The 21,186-nt window shown below is 37.7% G+C and overlaps 2 protein-coding genes across 2 annotated transcripts; one reads left to right on the top strand and one right to left on the bottom strand.

The window, feature by feature from the left end:
• Positions 1 to 263: 263 nt before the first annotated feature.
• Positions 264 to 2,337, top strand: LOC136283001 (uncharacterized). The gene is made up of 4 exons (XM_066171168.1): positions 264 to 1,082; positions 1,171 to 1,348; positions 1,832 to 1,965; positions 2,149 to 2,337. The coding sequence occupies exons 1-4, from the start codon at positions 264 to 266 to the stop codon at positions 2,335 to 2,337; spliced, it is 1,320 nt and encodes a 439-aa protein (XP_066027265.1).
• Positions 2,338 to 4,897: 2,560 nt separating this feature from the next.
• LOC131798591 (signal recognition particle subunit SRP68-like) lies at positions 4,898 to 19,293 on the bottom strand. Its single transcript, XM_059116271.2, has 13 exons — positions 19,140 to 19,293; positions 18,051 to 18,117; positions 16,911 to 17,024; positions 16,029 to 16,224; positions 14,893 to 14,975; positions 13,469 to 13,676; positions 11,360 to 11,599; positions 10,976 to 11,218; positions 9,762 to 9,856; positions 8,729 to 8,858; positions 6,980 to 7,055; positions 6,657 to 6,706; positions 4,898 to 5,709 (listed from the first exon to the last, which is right to left on the bottom strand). Exons 1-13 carry the CDS (start codon positions 19,252 to 19,254, stop codon positions 5,479 to 5,481), a joined length of 1,848 nt encoding a protein of 615 aa, XP_058972254.2. The 5' UTR covers positions 19,255 to 19,293; the 3' UTR covers positions 4,898 to 5,478.
• Positions 19,294 to 21,186: the final 1,893 nt, after the last annotated feature.

Raw genomic sequence — 21,186 nt, 5'->3', positions numbered from 1 at the left:
AGTTGATTTAGTATACACTTCCATAAAAATTGTTTTAGTCTTATTTTGCAACAATAGAGAATAGGCTTTTGCTTTAAATATTCAGGAGGAGCATGAAGATCAAGAAGTACAATTAAGACTGACAGTCCATAGTCCAGCGACCTCTTCCTTCATACCCCCAATAACCACACCTGGGAGCCTCTATGAGCCATTGGACGTGTCATTGTCGTTTACGGAAGTGCATGGGGACAAAAAAGTAGTTGTAAAGCTTAGAGACCATCTTAATGCCTTCCTTACTGCACGCAACACCGTGGGATGAAGCTTCGGCACGAACAAAGCGTCTGCATACCAGGAGGGCCAGAAAGGTCATCGATGCATGTCTTGAAGAAATCGCCCCGCAAGAAAAACATAATCTTCTAAGAATAGTCTGCGAATCCCAAAATACTAGTGAAAATATCGACCCGATACTGCTAGAGGCACTAGTTGAATGCTATAGCAATGCAGACCACTGGGGCACACGACGACAAATCTTGTCTATCATAGCTGGCAAAGTCTCTTTCAAAGACCTACAAGTGTGGATACCAGATCTCACCAGATACAGGTACAATATTGCAAGGCATCACCGTTTGCTACATGGGCGAGGGACAGCTGTCACAACGACCCCATCAACAAGAATTTATGTTGCTTCAGAAAGACTAGATCACTTCTTATCCCTCATTACTAGCGCTTATGTGGTCCAAGATCTCCCTTTTGGGGAGAAGTTGTTAAAGCTGTCATCGAATGTGGAAATTAAGGTCCCAAATGTCATTAGAACAATGATTCCAGAGCAAATCGTCAGCCAATATCGAAGTCATTGTAAAGAGTCTGGCTTCAGTCCGATGAGTAGAAGTACATTATGCAGAGTATTAAAAGTATGTTCAGCTTCTGTGCGCAAATCACTGCAAGGTCTGGACTATTTTTCAGCAGATGGAGCAAAAGCATATGATGATCTTGAAGAAATAGTACAAAAGTTGGGTGATGAGCACGGCGCCAGTCTAACGTGGGAAAAGCATCAAAGTGAAAAGCTCAAACAATCAAAACGGTATCTAGAGACGGATTACAAGGTGAGCATGAAAAGAAAAATTATTTAAATTCGGTTGCGGTTATAAATCTGTATGTTCATTTTTCAGGTACACATTACTGAAAGTTCAGCTGTCGCCGATCACTGTAGACCATTTTCCTGGTGACAAAGATTACATCTCACCTTGTGACCACGAACATAAGGAAAGGTGTGACCGCTGCGATATACTTCCTCGTGTTGTCGATGAAATTCAGTCCGCTTTAGGAAAGATCGATGATGGTGCTGAAAAAGACGAGATGAAGTTCCAAGGTGAGCAGTCAATGCAAAAAATTAGCGTGTGGAAGGCCCATATCCTTTCGTTCTTCAAACCAAGATCAAGCTCGATTGGATGTTCTAGAAAGTCTGAATCCAACATCTGCTCCACTTGTTCTTGATTGGGCAATGAAGTTTTTACTAAAAAAGTATCGTGAGTCCCAAAATGATTGGTTCGGGAAACGTGGCATTAGCTGGCACATCACCGTAGCAATAAGAAGAAAAGATAGCACCATGCAAATGCTCAGTTTTGTCCATGTTTTCAAATAATGCTCCCAAGTCAGTGACACTGTTTTAGCAATAATCGATGACGTATTCCAGCAACTCAAGTCCACTTCACCAGAAGTACAAACAGTGTTTCTCAGAAAAGACAATGCTGGATCACTGTAGACCACTCGACCTCAGTTTTACTATCTGTCCAGCGAATAGCCACAAAGAACAACATCAATGTATGTCACGTTGATTACTCTGATCCACAAGGTGGAAAAGGCCCATGCGATCGCAAAGCAGCGACGATCAAAAGTCACATTAAGATATATTTGAATGAAGGCCATGATGTAGAGACTGCAGAGCAGATGGTGCAAGCTATCAAGTCAGCTGGTGGAGTACCGGGAGTAAGAGTTACTTCAAGTAGTGAGCAAACCGTTGAAATGCCTTTTGAAGCTTAGTGGGAGGGAATTAGTTTCCTTAATAATTTGACATTTAGTCGAGAGGGTGTTCGAGTTTGGAGAGCGTAAAACATTGGACCTAGCAAATGGTTACTTTAGAGTGACCTTGACATTCCTATTTATTACCAGCTGCCTACGCTTAACAAAGCCACACCCACACACTGCTCTAATGTATCATTCACTGACGTTACCGTAAGACGACGAGTTTCAGCTAAAAGCAAGTCAACTAGTGATCAGATAACTGACACACCAGAGGAAACAGATTCCGACTCAGAGGAACAGACCATGTTCTTTTGTACAGAAGAGGGCTGTATTTAGTCGTACCAAAGACTTTCATCCCGTCGGAACCACCTCGATTGCGGTAAACACCAATATGTTCTAGAACGTGAAACCCTTTACGACAAGGCTATGTTAAAATATGCAGCTCAACTTGAAGAAGGTGCATCGACTAATGTCCTTTATGTCTTTGATAAAGCTGGTAACCTTGAACGAGGTGAACCCTCATTAAAAATGGGATGGGCCTTAAAAGTTCCAAGCATTACAAGCGACTATCCAAAATACAGCATGATTACTTGCTTGACATTTCTAACGCTGGTAGTCAAACTGGTCACAAGGTGGATCCTGTATCTGTGTCGAAATCCATGCGAAAGGCAAGACTGGCATGTGGCGAACCAATTTTTAAAGTAGACGAATACCTGACATCTCAGCTAATAGCAAGCTTCTTTTCGCGGGAGACAGCAAAGAAAAAGGCACTCAAGATGTCGAAACTGAAACCCAGAAAGACCAACGGGCTGTGGAAAGAGAAAAGGTCCTGCAAAATCTTCAGAAGGACGTCATGGATTCCATATCCATCTGTCATCCAATCATGCACGGCAATTACAACCTCTGTGATTATGCCTCCAACAAGAACTTGGACAAGCTCTCCATCCCTCTCCTTCAAGATATCTGTTCATCCCTTCAGCTTGACATCTCCAATATTTGTCCTTTCCTGTCTTTTCCTCTACAGTCATGTGTCGTATATCGTTTACATTATTCAGGTACAAAAGGTCATCCAGAAGGAATTCTGAAATGAAAACCTCGATAAACTTATTCAAAAATTGTTCGTTTCGAATAAATTTTACCCTGGTATCATGTGGCAACTGGTGTCACAGCGGATTTGGACCCCCCTTCGCAGATTTGGACCCCCCCCCGTTAAGGACGATGTTTCCACTCAGTTTTGTTGGGGGTTCCAAGTTCGCGGAGGGGGGTCCAAATCCGCTAGGACACCAGAATGAACTCGTTCTTGAACAGAGCTCATCCCGATATCATGTAACATTTTATTCCCAGAGCATCACGCTTTGCTCTCCTGTCTGTATACTATAAATTTCAATAGCGTTGAAGCAACAACCTGCTTTTAACTGCTTCGCTGCCACTGAAACAACGATTAGTGACCACAAAAAGCACACATTCTAATATTTTCAATTCAACATAAACAACAATCTTTATACAGGGTAAATATTCGTTTGTGTCGGTATCAATTATTGCGTGACAAGCTTATAATGTAAATGGGGGAGGGGAGAACACAACTCAAAACCTGGGCTTCTGTTGGAAAAAAGTAATACCCAGACGTAATATAATAATCGAAACAGCTCATAAAATCATACATAAACAACGTAAGAGTGTTATGTTAGATTTTTTTATAAATTGTAGTGATTGATGCCAGTAGACGGTGGCGACAAGTAGGCGCACCATGTATATTTCATGGTCGCCAGCAAGTAAATTTCGCCTGACTTCAAGTTCGTCTCAAGATAGAGCAACACAAATACACAAAGAAATTTTTACAGTAACTTCATAACCATCCTTTTGTCTTTTAAAAGCTAGAAGCTCAGTAGATTCTGTCATATCGGTCATTGTTGAAACCGTCTTTGTTTTGATACTACTTTTCGACATAGGAAAAGTATGTCGGACAAAAATATTCACCAAAAAAATAAATATTTCTTTGCCAGCTTCAATAATGACAGGGGATTACGTTTAGATGATAAAACGAAGGATTATGTTGACAGAAATACCAGAGGTCGAGTGTATTCGTTACACGAGGTCACACAACCCGGGTAATATTCACGGTGAAAATTTACGTATTTGAGCAGTCGAACGAAAAAATTTCTCGAAAACGAAAATATATTTTTACAAAAAAACTACAACACAATCATTAGAACATATTGGGCTACAAAATATGATAGTAGGAGAGAAAACGAATATTGGTCGACTTGCCACAATTTTTCAAATTTGTTCGATGGATGCCGACATCCTCTCTTAAGTGCTTAGCCCTTAATTCGATTCTAGAAAAGACATTTGAGTTATGGCTTGAAAATAAACGCCAACTCAGGCTATGGCAACGTTAACTATTCCGTAGTGGGATAATATCATTTTACAGTGTTGATACCTCCATAAAGTATTATTTAACCGAGTATCTCCTTCTTGACAGTTGCAAAGTTTTCAACGCGATGCAACGCAAATCTCTGGTGAAGTCTTGTACACAAGGATCCAAGTAGTATGAACCCCTTTTTGTGGGTCTTGTAAAGGCAAGAGATTTGTAAGTTTTTCGCGCGCAAAGGCAAAGCTAGCACCACTTTGAATAAAACAATTCTCCGCGAAATATTGCCTGGTCATTTTTTGTCTTGGTTTTTGTCACCAGTTAACAGACAAATTCGCATATCGACTCTGAAATGTGATCCAGGCAAACTTAATGTGAATCTATCATTTTCTGTTCAAAGGATTAGCTATGCAAATGTTATAAGTTCCTCAAAGCTTGAACCTACAATACAGGGGAAGGTAATTGTTCAGTTTTTTTCACAGCGAAGCCTTACTAATTGCGTTATCACAAACAAAGAAGCACATATCATTTATGCGAATATATATCACGATAAGACAACAAATTACCTGTACTATCAGGGAACAGTAACAGCCAATCTAGGCAAGTTGTCCTATTCAGTAGATTCATTCCATGAACTTGACTCTGATATTTATAGGGACTCCTTGACAATTGTTGACCGTAATGAGCGTTTATTAAAACCTTAGATCCGAATATTGCAATCCACTGGTAGACACAAACTCCCGTGTGAACGCCTGCAGGCGTTTCGCTGCTTGACAAAGACTAGCAGTATGTAGCTGAAACTTCGGCAAAAACGATTATAATTCACTAGAACTGTATTTTTCCCATGTCTAGAGAAACCATCTACTCCTTTGGCGTCCAAGGTTAATAAATCTCCGGCAGATTACATTTCGTGGCGCTCCATTTGGTGATTTACATCGTAAATCGTTGCAGCATTCAGGGTGCAAAAGTTGGTTCGAACTATTCATACACTCTGTGAAATATTCTCAACACAAAGTGCCTTAGTTTTAACCCAACCTACTGAAAATAGACTAAACTACAGTTGTGCTCAAAATTGACCGAACATTTAGTTCATCTCAAACAGTTATTTAAGGTCCAGAGCCCCACAGCCAACCCTTGAAATATCCAGCTAGTCCGCCACTTTTCTTTTCCTCTACTCTGTGAGCTAATAACGGGAACTTGACTTGATTGAGAGCCAGGTCAAAGAACAGGGGCTTGCAAGGTATCGGATTAAAATCTGGTGGAAATGAAGTAACCTGCGGCTTCTTAGTCGTCAGCGAATAGTCAGAAAAATAGTATTCCAATCGCTTACTGAGTGGCTAAATGAAGAAAGCAGAAAGAGATTCATTAATAAGCCAGTTTTTGGTCTGACTGAGCTTATCAGCTCATTGACGCTATTCTAGAAACTGAGATGTCGACCTAGCAGGCTGAAAGTAAATTAATCAAAACTGGAATGTATTGAGAGCAGATAAATGATATTGTAAATTTACGCTTTGTTGTAGTGTAGCTCATTAGTGGGTTATTTATTTCCTCATTTATTAAAACAATTCTGGGCCTTTGCTTTATTCGCTCACCTAAAAAGCTGATAGAAGTCAAGCATTGCTGTTGCTCTCATTCATTTCTTTTGAGACCCCTACCGATTCAATTAATAGACTAATCTTCCAGGTGTTTGCGTAGTTTCACAGGACATTTCATGCACCAGACAAGCCAGACAGCGTATAAATATGCCATTCCCTAAAACGGTGATCCAACGGATGAAGGTTGTTGGAGAAAACAACATTGCGTATACATAGTGTAAAGCTATCTGATTGCTAAATCGTTCTTCAGCTAATTACCATGGTGACTCAATAGGCTTCTAGATATCACTTGTGCATACTGATAATTTAAGATAGGACAACATCGTGGAACAAAGCTCATTTTTTAACAGCTGCGTCGTAATACTTCAAGCCGTCAAGTAAAGCGTCGACGTTTGATAGATTATTTTGAAGATACAACTAAATCACTTTTTTTCCGGCAAGCAAAAGTCAAGGTAGGTTTACGTAGATAACTTCTTCCGTTGGATAGTGGCTACACAGTGCTAGTGGAATGGGAAGAATTTATTCCACGTGAAGCAACTTTTCTGCTCTTGGCCAGTTAATGTTGCATTTACCTCACACTGCACACCCTTCGTCCCTAATCCATCAGCCAAAAGCAGAGGTAAAGCAACCGAATACGATCAATCATGTTAAAATTAGACATTCAATACAAATTTATACTTCAGTATTACCTTATCATTCAAAGTAATAACTGCGATTTCATCTGATACCTCTTCATTCTCTGTCAAAATAAGATGGATTTGTAATGAAATATATGTATTTTTCATTCATTCTGCATCATAGTTGAGAAACAGTTCTATAAACAAAAGATAATTCGTAAAATCTGCGTGATTAAAACGCTGTGCCTATAAAAGATAAGGATCGAGAGAGAAAGGAAGGAGTTACGAAGTCATCAGCTCGGATAGTTGATAACACAAACACTGTATTTCGACGTTTTCGCAAGCTCACCTACTCAACGATGTCCTTCGATGCTCTGAACTAAATAATAGCATACCTAAAAGGCAAGATGCATAAGTAGAACATCTGAAGCCTTGGGCTTGTGACAAAAGTTCTTGAAGACTGCTTATCACCTAAAAAAAAGAAAAAAGAGATATAAAATGAAAATGGAAAAAATTTCCATGAGATACGTAGCACTTAGGTGCGTACTAGTAGAAAGGTGCTCCGTTTACATAAACAAAAAGGGTCATAATTCAAAGCTTTCCATATGTTTAGTGCGCAGTACATAAAAACTTTGCAGCATATGTAAAGAACTTAACTTTGCACTGAAGGGCCAAGCCCCAAATGTATAGAAACCCCAATCGAAAATATAACAGTAGTTGTCCACGCCGACTGAAAACTTCTTTACTAAGAAAAGAGACACATCATTACGCCATATTGACTTTCTGTGCCTTTCATTTTCTAAAAGAATAAAGATAAATAGAGAATACATGGGCGCGCATAGATGTGGACTTTCTCTTCGAGTATTCAACTCGATAGCTAATGCACGAGTGAGCGCAGCGAGCGGGTGAGATGTCGAGTCGAAGACTTCAAGAGAAAGTCCATATCTACAAGCAACTATGTATTATTTTGTTTATCATATAAACACAATTGCTCTTTGGTGACAAGAAAAGCAAAGTTCATCAATGAATGAAAATAAAAGAATCGACAAGGCTCAAAAGCAACAATGGGTGTAATTTTCAATTTACAAAATTCTCATTCATTGACTTTGTCCTTACCGACAGAAGTCTTTACAGAAGCCTTTACAGAAGTCTAAACAGCCAAAATCGGTCAATGGCTAATCTTTCAGTTGTCGCTTTTCGTTCTCAGCCGCTAGAAACACTATTACCAAAGGCCACTGAATACCGAACTTTTGGTTTTTCTTTTCATACATTGGTTTTCTTCCTCTTCTAGGAAAGTTTGAACGTCACTGTCTGTGAGCAATACGGATTAGATTTGTTCATTTGTAGCTAAGATTTCTTTCTTTCTTTAGCCGCCATAATCCGAGAAAGTTCCGACAAACTACCTCGTATTGAGAATCGTAAAGGCTTTGCCGTTCATTCATCAACCTGACCGATGGCACGAAAGGCAAGTGAAGTGTTTCACGTGTTTCTATGAATTGTGAGTTTCTTGTACTCGCTCGAGAAAATGATGGAAAAGTAATTATTAACGAATAATTTTTGTGGTTTTCCCGTGCGGGCCAGTCTATCGCTTTCTATCAAAGTTAAAACAAAATTTTCGAAATTTCCAATACTTGGTAGTCATATAATGAAATGCTTATTGACTGATGTAGGTTAGGCCGGAAGGTAGAACATATGGCTCTTCTTCATGACGCACGGACCTTGCTGCATTCGGTCGGTAAGTCATGAGCTTGAGCCAAATATTCTCCCGTTCAGCCCTTCCATTCAGTCCATAAGTACATATTATTACCATTCAACAAAGGGAATGAATATTCCTAGACAAAACCAGAATCTAGTTTAAGGTTCATCCCCACCTGATCAAAATTTTTCTCATTTCAAGGACTCTTGAAGGCCCATGTTTACGGCATAAAAACTCAGCCAAAAACGTACAACCACTTAAGAAAAGTTACAGTTCTCAAACATATCAGGTAGCTTTTGTAATTTGAAAATAATACGGCAAACCATGTACCTCGATCTTCTGGTTTTGTTAGTTTTCTCAGACAAAGGATAGAGAAAATGGATTAAAAGACAAACTGAAAAACAAAATCAAAATAACCCAACACACAATGGAGAAAATAGAGACAGACCTGCACAAGTGAGTTAAATTCTTGGAAATGAGTGATGGCAGAGCTTGCAAGGTTCACAACATGGTTATACAGTGACATTGCCTCACGCCACTTCTTGCCAAGAAAGTACGAATGGGCTACATATAAACACCTGAAAAGAAGAAAAACAGTATAAAATGCTCAAGAGAGATGTAAAGCTGATTCTCTTCGCCCCCTCTTACTGTTAGTGCTTCTTCACTTTATATACAGCCTGTATGTTATTCACTTCATTGCAAAAAGTTGACACTCAGAAGGATGAACTAGGACGTGAATGGTCATGAATGTGACAAAACTTTACTTTATTCCGAATCCTTTTTCTTTTTTCTGTAACAAAGCATTTACCGCTTAAAACCGATCAGAACAAAAAGGCATTCGTTTTCTTTTTTTTCTATAATTCCGTATCAAGCTGACTCTGATATGCATGTAGAAATTACCTGAAAATTGCTCAGTGGCAAATAACAAGTAACTGACACGTACCCTTTATACTGTTTTGGGATTATGTAATAGTTTGATAATTTTCAGTAAAAACGAATGAATTTTTTAAAAGGAGTGCCATAAAGTTTCCCAGAATAAAAAGTTTGATTTCGATTTCAACAGACTTATTGTCCAATTTTCATGTTTAAAATTGATAATTTCAGTCTTGTCTTTTTGTGCCTTTCATATATACACTATGAATGGCTACTCCATGGTGTTAGGCAGTGACACTGTAAGTAAACGAGAACCTTAACTGACTGTGTAATAAAACATAATGTGAAAATTATTAGTACTGAAACAAATAACCAGAATATTCCTCCCCTCCAAGCCAAATTAGGATCAAGCAACAATTCCACTAATTTCACTGTTAAAAGGTCAGGGAGTAAAAAACTACATGACCCTATAAGCTGTTAAGCTTTTATTCCCATCTTGTTTAAATATAGGTTTCACTTACTTAAAATCATACAACAAACCATAAACATTCAGTTACCCATCCAAAACCAGCTCATCTAAGTACTGTATTAGTTAGATGTGATTATACCTGTGGGCCTTACACTCCAATATTTGAGCTGCAACCTCCTTGGAAAACAATAAGTCTTGATCGATTTCTTGTAACTCAGCCATATCAGAAAGGTTCTAAAGGGAACAAGAAGTGTGAATTGCTGACTTTGACTCACCCTAACAGTAAACACTAGAGGTAAGGATGTAATGTATATTTAGTACATCCATTTTGAAATTATTGGTACCCCTAACTATTTAACTGTCTCTCAGCAGTGCCAGTTATTTCAGAATCATTCAATTTTTTAATTCTAAATTGCACCTTTTTCCCAATCAATGACCACCAGCACTCCACTCAGTTCAATTAGCATTATACAACAAGACTAAAGGCCCAGCCCCACTAAGTTAATCATTTCTGCCCTCTACTTTCTTCGAGTTTGTTAAAGAGATTATCCACAAAAATTTAAGGAACAGTCATTATTTAGGTGGAGGGGAGGTGATGGGAGATAGGGAGACAAGGATAAGGAAATAAAGAGGTTGCCATCTTTTTTAGGTTCAGTGGAGGACAGCAAGAGTGAACATGAGGGTGATAATAGGTAGATTTGGAAAGTAATAATTAAGTTAATAGTGGAAGTAGTGATGGCCAAGTGAATAATGTCATTAATGAGCAAGCAATTGTGCAAACATCTAGAAATAGGAGAAAGATGGAACACTGATGCATGATATAAGCCAATTTCAATTTTGTAACCTGTAAGGCTATGGCATTCATGTTCTCGCATTGTGTGTTATGCAGATGCCAGTTTTAACTCCATGTACCAAAAAAAAGGAAAAATACATTATTTACCTCTACAGATTAAAGTGGTAAGGAGGGTAAAATTTAATCAAGAACTAAAAGAGGGGGCACTTTTCATTTTCAGGCCTATTTAAAGGAATACTTGCATTTCCAGACAACCATTTACTTGCATCAAAATTCCATTTGTGGAATATGTATTAATGTTTACATGAAAACCAACAATTCAGAGCTTAAGCCTGAACATTACAAATGGCCTTGGGGTTGACATGACATCATTACAATGTGATAACTAAAGCAGATATAAATACAATTCTGAGCAATGTCAGTCAGCCTACAATGTATTATGCCAATACATTTTGTGATTTAAGGCAATGCATGATGTTTGTGAGGTTCTTATAACTGCATGCACTATACCTAACACAGATCAACTTTGAGTAATAGCCAATAAATAGTTATAACCATACCTGCAATATAATGTCATATATTCGCACAAGGTCCTCTGGCTTGGAAAGGCGTTTGACAGTATTTACTGTTATTTCCTCAGCAGCATTCTGTAGAACTGCTGGTAAACTGCCTTTCATTGACTCTGCCATAAGCAAGTTTCTTTCTACTGTTTTACTCAAACGGATAAAAGTGACGTAATTGTGAAGAAACTGCATATTTCCTGTTTGTGCCTCAAACTTTTGAGACCGCATCTTGCCAGAACCCTGTCAAATTGAAGGCACATTTGATCATGATGACCTGGTTTTTGTTACTGAATGTATATACTTAATGCAAGTGACTAGTTCCAAAAGATTGATCAATACTGTAACATATAAATGCAAAAGAAGAAAACAGCTGTAACTCACTGTGTCTCCCTTTAACTCGTCTTTGATTGCTTGCAAGGCATCCTTGCACTCCATGAGTAAACTGTCATACAATGTAAGCTTGCTGTCTAAAGTACTAGCTCTCTCTAATTCTCTTGCACATTGTTGGGAGTGGAGTATGAATGAGCGAACTTTTTCATTCTTTACTGGGACATTACGGCCACACCAGCTCACTTCTGTCATGGCAGCTGCTTCTCTCTCGCGTGTTTGAGCAATAACTTCCTGTAGATGTAAAATCATGTATGTTATGTTCAGCAAAGAGGAATAGAAATTGAAGCAAGGACTCAAGCAGTAGACACTTAAGTCACTAGCAACAGTCTATTTTTCAGCTATTTTCTCTTAAAAAAAAAACAAAACAAAAACACTACATTGCAGGCACTACCTACCAAATAACTATTCCTAGGTAAGTGCTTATGACAAAGAAAAAGTTAATGAATTGTCAAGAAAAATAAAATAATTTTGGAGCAAAACTTTTCAAACTGATTGACTGAGTGCCAAATTCTTTCTACCACAGCTATGATCAAATGCCATTTCTGACTGTGCACTTTCATTGTGTGTTTAATGACCAAGCACCCACTGTCAAGTAAACCACCATAAATGAATTCAGAGGAGTTGAACCTATGCCCCCTGATAAATTCCACAACACTGAATACTCCACCAACCAAGAGGCCTAAATGCTAATTCTGCATTTTGCAATGCCTGACTTTCAGTAAAATTTACTTGGAGAATCCAAGTGGGTTGCTTTGCATGACCATATAGAAATGATAATAGTAATATGTGATTTGTTGTAAAAACAAGGCCTGTTTTTGAATACTTCATATTTCAATCTTTTCAAACAACACCAAATAAATGTCCTTCATAAGGAAACTATGAGACCTTTTGGTTAGGATTGGGCATTGCATCAGTCTACATGCAGATTCCATGCACAACTTGAGACAGCTACAGCTACAGCAGCTACTCAAAACTATTACCAACAAAAAAGTTGGAATGAAGAGGAAAGTCAGACATAAAAACAAAGACCCTGGTGTACTTGGTGCGAATTACGGTCAACTTGCTGACGGACCAACTCGCCGACGCCAACTCGCCGACGTATAAAATCGAGTAGAGACGTCGGCGAGTTGGTTGTCAATCCAATACAACTTATTAGAAGTTAAACATACAGAAAAGTAAACGATATTTAGTAAAAAAACACTGGTGAACATCAAACAGAAGCTTAAACATTGGTGAATATTGGTGAACATCACCAATGACTATAACAGCTTAAGACGCGAACGAGTTATTGTGCGACAACACCGTAAAGACTCATCATGTCAATCACTCAGATTTTTTAACAAAAACTTGGCTTTCTAGACAAGATCTCAAGGAAAAAGCATTTCTTTTTATTTGCAACAAAGTTTATAAGGATCTCAAGGCGAATAAAGGGAAGTAAACATCGCCAACGACTCTATACAGCTTCAAGCGCGAACGAGTTATTGTGTGACAACAACACTGTAGACTCATCATAACAATCGGTCAGATTTTTAAAGAAAACTTGGCTTTCTAGACAAGATCTTTGGTAAAAAGCAATTCTTTTGCAACGAAGTTATAAGGATCTTAAGGCGAATAAAGTAAAGTAAACATTGCCAATGACTCTAACAGCTTCAGACGCGAACGAGATAACTCGTTCGCGTTTTAAGCTGTTAAAGTCATTGGTGATGTTCACCAATGTTCACCGATGTTTAAGCTTCTGTTTGATGTTCACCAATGTACACCAGTGTTTTTTTACTAAATATCGTTTACTTTTCTGTATGTTTAACTTCTAATAAGTTGTATTGGATTGACGACCAACTCGCCGACGTCTCTACTCGATTTTATACGTCGGCGAGTTGGTCCGTCGGCGAGTTGACTGGTTACCCTTGGTGCTGCTACTTGTTGAGGCCTTGAGCAGTTATATGAACTCCAAAATGAAAGTTGGAAGGTAATAGCCACGAACATATCTGGCTTAAAAATGACCTGACAAAAGGTTAATTCATGAGACTGCTGTGGGAATTATGAAGGAGATGTAACCTAATTCTTCAAAATTGTCTTAATAACCTTTTGCATACAACTTACATCAATTTTGGCTGCTAAAACTGGATCTTGTGTTGTGCTTCCAGAAGAAGCACTCCACCTCAACTGCATTAAATCACTAATGTCTGTGGTTCCCTCATTAAGATTGTATGCACAGTATCTGATGTTTGGAGTGATCTCTTCAACTCTCTGAAGATACATGGTGCGCTGTTCCTCAGAGAAAGCCCCAGCTAGTTTTTCATAGATAGTCCTATTCAATGTAAAATGGGCAAAAATGTTTAAAATAAAACAGTAATTTATCTGTTGAATAGCATTATCTACCCTTTGAAAAACTGGGGCCAGGTCAATAACAAATCCTTTCCTGGCTGGCTGGTGTTTTTAGCCAATGTACTTATAAAATGCAGTGTCCACAGGCATTGCAGGTTCTTGCGTGCAGAGTATATCCCTATAATTCAAACATATTAATCAAAGAACAAGAATTGTGTAAATACTACCTTGTTGTTCCCCTCACCATAAATAATTACGAAAATGTTTAAATTACTTAAACTTTTCAAATCATCTTTGGCAGCTATTACTGTTTTGATACAAAAGGTTTGAATTAGTGGTTCGACATATGTTAAACCCATTTAAGAACCTAGCAAGTGTGTGGAAATTCAAAGAAAACTGCAATAAAAGCTCTTCTCAAAAACACTGCAAATGCAAGCAGAGGCTCAAGAATTTCTTGTGCTGCAAGAACATGTAAGTGGTCTTTTTTGGACTTGCTATTGTACCACAAAGAACTAGAACAGCAAAGAAGTTCTTTAAAAATTCAACCCCAAAGAAGATGTTGAGGCTCCCATAACCTAGCTCACAAATGACCTGCAATTAGTTGCAAGGAGAAGTTCTGCTTGTGAACCTAAAAAAAAGTTCCCAAATGTGCATTCTTTATTTCCACAAGTATATTGGCTTCAAACACTAGCCATTGATTACATTCAAAATCAAGTTTTGCCCCATTTGTTCCCTTGCAAAAATCCCATCATGGTTCTTTTTCATCTATCCAAAACAATATATACCCATGTGAATATATTGTGCAAAGTGGAGTTTTGGTACTGGGTCCCAACAAACATCACCAACTAAGTAAGAAAGTAACCTGAAGCTCTTCCAATACAAACAACATCATACATCTTCATGAACTACTTTGGAATTCTAACATGTTAATACCCTTAGAGTAACAGGGTTATGCCAAGACAATCATATCAGCATTACCTAAATAAATTCAAAATAAAATAACAGGGTTGTCAAAATAAGACACCAACCAGGGAATTTCACTCTCTACTCTGAAAAATGTACCAATTTTTCTGAAAACTTGTGGCTCAGTTTCAGCATGTAAACTTAACATTGATGGAAATAAAATGGTCTAGTGTCTCACATTATGCATCACAGTCTGGTTACTAAAAGTCATTTTGAAAACCCTGGGTTAAACTTACTGGGCATGGCCAAATAACTCAAAAGCCTCCTTCCAATTCTGCAGCTCAAAACTGACACTGCCTTTCATGTAAGAAGCATAGGCCTGTTCACAAAGAAGAGTAAATTTGCTATGAGAAAAAGCTGCAAGAACAGTACATACAACAACAGCAGGACTGCACTTGTAGACTATAGCAAAACAGCACATACAAATAAAACGGAGATGTATTCTGTCAAAGTTAAAATTGGTGACAACAGGAATACTGTTGAAAGAAAGTAAGACCAAAATGGTTGCAAAGTCCAACTCCATGAAGGATTTTATAGCGTGGGAAGGGCTATTCCACTAGTAGCCCATTGTGTATCCACATTAGAGGTGCTGATTTGACAGAGGTGTCCACAATGAAGTCACTGAAGACTCACTAACTTTTTTTTAGTCTCCAGTTACTAAAATAAGTACATACTGCAACAAATTGTGAAAATAAAAAGTTTCAAGGCACATTCTTGCAGAAGATCAAACAACAAAGGGTTAGTTCCATTCTGAACAATGTATTTTGATAGTTTTCCAGTGCAGGCCAGTGTAACCATTGTAAATTAATAAAATATTTTTTGTTGGTATAATGCCATTTGCTAAATGGCATTATACACACCTAAATCTCCCTTTGCTCTTGTTGCAGTTTGCTGCACTTGAAACTACTGGAAGATGTTAAGCAGCATGGACCTGATACATGTTTCTTTTTGTTTAAACTTCTGTAAGGCACCATCACTAAATTGAATTTTAGAACATTTACATGTGATTGTGTTGCACCTTTCTTTTGAAAGTCAATCAGGAAAGTGACCTTAATCTATTTTGGGTTCTTATTAGCGCCTCGTGGAAGTTTCCTTAGTTCTTAAAGGCTCCAAGATTTCTTTGTTTTTGATCTTGACCCTTCCAACAATAATTTTGGAAATACACCCATTTTTAAGTTAGGGATGTTTACTTGTAAGTTTTGCTCAGAAAATTAAGTGATGTAGCAAGTGTCACTTTGAAAGTCAAAAGTCTTATTTAGTAATAACTTTTGTGAAAAACTTAGTGTTATTAATGCTGAATATATATATTCTATATATTATCTGAAAGACTTATAAGGGTATTAAAAATTTTCAATAAGTAAAAGCATTGTACCTGGGCCTCAAGTTTTGTTCTGGCATCACAGACATCACCAGAACAGAGCTCTTCTAACTGAGTAGCATGGCTTGCAGCCTTACGAAGTCTTCTAATGTAATGGAACTTTTTGCGCAGTTCAGTGTTAGCCAATAGCTTCAACTCCATTGCATGACTCCAAGCTCTTTCTGCATCCATTAAAGGAATGTGTAAATACCTTGAGAGAAGGAAAAAAAAAAGGAAAATGGTAGTCCCATGTTTTTTCTATGAAATCCCCTTCACCACACCCCACTCCAACTTAGGGTTTAGGCAGACAAGGGCTCAATTCTCTACCATCAATAATTTCTTCGGTTACTTTGATTTACAGCTTTAAATTTTGTCACTGTCAGAGGAAGTGGATTCAGCAAGAAAATTACTCACTCTGAAAATGTACAATATGTATTTGGTATTAGAGATTCGGTGTTTGGTTTTAAAATCCTAAAGAGCCTACCACTGTAATAAACAACAGAATTCCTTTTTCTTATTCAGCCAGTCATTAAATAGCCACCTGTACACTGAACTTGCATTGTGTTCAATGACCAAAGTTCAAAGAAAACTTTTAAGAAATACAACAGAAAGAGAATCTCCCTTTTTCAGAGGGACATAAGAAGGCCACTGGGTATTAGTAGAGAAAAATGTTCAAGAACTTAGCCAGTCAGAGCAATAACAAACACAGGCTTTCATCATAAGAATATGAACTTGTAAAACCAAAGCCCTAAGGATAATTGATAATATATAACATTGAATACCATTAGTTTGTCTATGATATTTCAATAGAAGCTTTAATTATTGGTAGCACAATTGCAGTATTATTAGCAAAATCTAAACTCTGAAGGGAACATCTGAATGAAATGTGAGATTTACTTGACATCTTTCAGCAGTTCCTGTGTTAATTTCTTTGCCTTGAATGTGTTTCGTGAACCATGCTGGAAATTCAAAGTCTTGTATAATCTTCTCAACCTCCGCTGACAGTATTGCCTGATAAGGATTGAGGATCACCAATGATAAGCTAATTATAATTACATTGCTCAGAGTTATGTATTTTTATCAGAATTACTGTTAAAACTGGCATATAACCTGGACTTGCAGAAAAGTTTCACCTCAAGTTTGGTAATTTAAATTTGGAAAATAAATCACAAGTACAGTCTTGGGAAGTTGCTTTATTCTGATTGCCCTATTACCCACTACATCACAAACATTGAAACAGAGAATACTTTGAAGTCTCCCCAATAGTTTTAGCTATAATTGTATGGATGTCAAATCTACTGAATTACATGTTTATGTTTGCAAAAGCAATGACCAATTTCTATTTTTGAATATTTTTATGAAGTTCTCATTAGTCTGCTATACATACCTATAAATTCATGCAAATTTGCAGTATGTTCTCCCCTAGTATGTCATTTAAATTTTGGGTAAAAATGGCTTATGTGCTGGTGTTCCTGGTATGTTCTTTCCAGTAATAGTAGTAACACAACACTTGAAATTAGCAGTTTTCCCTTTCCCTGAGATGACCAGAATGTTTTCAGGCAAACAATTCTTGGAAAAATCAAGACATTGCTTGTTTAAGTAAAAGAGTGGGTGAGCCCAAATTTGAGCCTTCAATTCTTTTAATGGCTTTTTTCTCTAACTCCACCAATACAATTTTAAACACCAAAACTGACTTTCTTATTTAGACTCCTAGGCCCAGTTGTTCAAAGGCCAAATAGTGCTATCCCAAGGTTAAAATTTAATCTGGGTTTCTTTACTCCTTCATTCAAAGGCCTTTTTGGGTGAATTTTCTCTATTCTTTTTCAGACATTCAATGATCAAATTAAGGACAAAAAGAATTAAATTATATATTTTTTTAAGCTTTCATTTCACACTAACCCTGGGTTATCTTAACCCAGCCTTGGTATTCTAACACATACTACTGTACTACAGGTACATGTATCTTTGTTAAAGAAAAGAAAAGTAAAAATCCAATTTCAAAGATTCCAGTGAACCAAAGAAACAACAGCATATTACCTATATCTCTGATAATCCCCATGACGTAACCCATGTTGTCCTTGAGCATCTCTGATAATTGGAAGAACTTGTTTTAAGATATAAGTTAAAGAAATATTTTATTTATTCACTAGAGATAGAATCTGTTTTGCTTGACTGTAAATGTCCTCCTAAAAGACTAGCATCATCAAAATAACCAGCCAAAACTGGGGAATATCTCTTAAGTATATGCTTAAACAGTGGATAGGGTCAGAGGTGACTATGAATATCCTTTGCTATTCACCTCCAAGGTACTCGCTTGGAATTTGCACCTGAAAATATTGTAATCATTACAGGAATAAATGAGTTAACCCATCTTTTTGTGATATATTATCTCACTGTTGAAGCATGATACTACAACAACTATTGACCTCAGTGTCACTGGTTAGCAGTGGATATTTACCTTGCCACTTTGCCCCTTCATAAATATCCACCACCTCCTCAGTGAATGGGCCTTTCTATAATCCATCACATGACCAAATACACCCCTGTTAGAACCAGGGAATATTCACTGATATACCCCAAATAATATTACTGTACCCGCAATCAGTGTTCGCTAGGTTACTTCTCAGCACATAAGTGAAGAGCGAACACTTCATACATTTTGAGTCAAACCTTTGAAACCAGAATGAAAATTCCATTAGTTACTACAAGTAAAGCTTTGCAAACAACTCCACAGCCTGGAAAATAGAATTTACAGGGTTGATTTATCCAAACAATGAGGTTTTTCATAAAATTCAAAGCTAATTTAAGTAACTTTCAGAATTTAAAACCAAAAGCTGGAACGTTTTAATTTCTGATCGTGAAATAACGTAGTTAGCAACTAAAGCATTCAAAATTTTAAAACCATGTGGCATAAATTTCACTAATTCAAGACCTTTTGCAGCTTTTTTGCTTTTATGTAAAAATTAGACACTTCTTTTCATAAAGCTTTTTTATGAAGATACTTCTTATTGAGGAAACCGCAATGTCTCTTACGATTAAGATTCTTTAACGAAGGCTCACATGCTGGTTCGTTCATTTGGTTTTGAACACTATTTCAGAAAAAAAAAAATATAATTACAAGGATACTTTCTAAACACAGGATAGCTTGTTGTGGATCAACTTCGTCTGACGTTTCGCCCATAACCTCGTCAGTTTCTTTGTCTACATGAAATGCTTCACTCACTGCTTTAGTCGCCGCCATGTTGAAATAGAATGAAGTGATAGACTGACGTGGCCAGTCTCCAACCTACCTGCTAGAGGTACAACCGAGTACTACTAGGGATGAGTTTGTAAACCACGTGCTCGTGCTTCTGAAAGTATTTCTCACAAACATTTGGATTCGGAGCAGGGCGTTGCACGTGGGCGACCCTAAAAGCAGGAACGGTGGAATGGCGGAATGGCGGAAAATGACCCCAAATCCTAAAGCACGGAACGGTGGAAAATGACCCCAAATCCTAAAGCACGGAATGGCGGAAAATGACCCCAAATCCTAAAGCACGGAACGGATGTCAGGGCATGTTGCACAAATTTTGTACAAAGACACCAAGCGCTTGGCTCATTTATCCCCACTACGATAACGCGCGTGACTAAAATTAAGTGTTATTAATTTTTTTTCTTTAACTGAGTGGTATAAATAATAATGAACCATTATGCATGAAAGATAGCTGCGTTTTCGCGTTGTAACCGTGTTTAGTTACCTTTTTTTATGCAAAATTTGCCATGAGTTTTAGTCGCGGCATAAAAAGTCGCACAGCATGTGAAAACCAACTCGACATACCACATTACAATAAACAATTATAACTTTGATACGTTTCCTGGTCACGTCTGTATTGATTTATTGAAACAATAATATCTCATATGCTTGTAAATGTGAGAACATCACAGGAACATTTTCAGGCTTCTCAAAATATGACAACGTTCAGCCCCAGCTCCAAACTTAGACTAGCGTGAGAGCAAGCCCTCGTTACGAGCCCTTCAATACGAGCGTTTTTTCATCCACGAATAAGTTTTGGGACTTGAGTAACACTAGTTGAAGAGAGGTTTGCAGGGTGTCACGCGCGTGGGAATTTCTCATGGCGTGAAAAGACAAAAGAAAGTTAGCAGAAGGAAGCTGTCAAGAAGAATTTGAAGAATTTCTTCGCGACCAGGTGTCCAAAACACCACCATCCTACTGTGAAATTTACGGCTTACATATCAGCGGAAGAAATAAACTTTCTGGACAAAAAAAGGCTATTTCACTAATTCTTCTAATTTGCATGGTGAGAATAGATCCTGTCACTAGAACCCCGCTAACTCGAACCCGGCGAACTCGAAACCCCCGCTTACTCGAACAAGACCCAATTTCCCTTGGATTTGACCCCATTTTTTCCAGTCATTTGCTAGCAGCAACTCCTAAAAGGTGGCATGGCGGAAAATTACCCCAAAGCCTAAAAGACGGAATTATAGGCAAGGCCAAAGGATCAAGAGAGTCAAATAAAAATCAAGTGTACCCAAACTAATTTCCCCTTAGGAGGATAACTTCCGCGGATATCTTTGCTCGTAATAATGTTTAATATCATGCTGTGGATGTCCATTAACTAATTTATCAACCTCTCTTTTTTGAGTAAAATTGACATTAGGCCTGTCAGGTTTTGACTTTGTCCACATGCAAAGATGCAATCACAAGCGTTGACTTACTTCTTGTTAACGCAATCTTAACTAAAACTCCGACATTATCAGTGAAAATATATCGAGCTTAAATCAATGAGGAATACCATTATCTAATATTAACGGGACCTGTCAATGTCAGTCATCTTAACACAGGTTTCACCAACTAACCCTAATAATAATAATGAGTGAATTTTAGACAAAATATGCCACACGGTTGCTTAATTTAAAAGTGAGAATGATGTTGATTTAAAAAAACTGGAAATAATTTCAGCAATAACTAACATTAACGGGACCTGTCTACGAATCATGTACACACAGGTTTCGTCTTATAACATAAACAATGGTCGACTCAAGCGAAAACTTTTGCTACAATTGCTTACATAAAAACACAAACTCCGAGGTATTTGAAATACTATTACTTTTCTAGTTGATTCTCATCTTCAGAACTGTCTATGGAAATAACATCTGGGACTTTGCTGGATTG

Source organism: Pocillopora verrucosa, chromosome 8, assembly GCF_036669915.1.
Source record: "Pocillopora verrucosa isolate sample1 chromosome 8, ASM3666991v2, whole genome shotgun sequence".
NCBI classification, from domain to species: domain Eukaryota; kingdom Metazoa; phylum Cnidaria; class Anthozoa; order Scleractinia; family Pocilloporidae; genus Pocillopora; species Pocillopora verrucosa.
The sequence above is the reverse complement of the archived record's forward strand: the minus strand, read 5'-3'. Positions and strand labels throughout refer to the sequence as shown.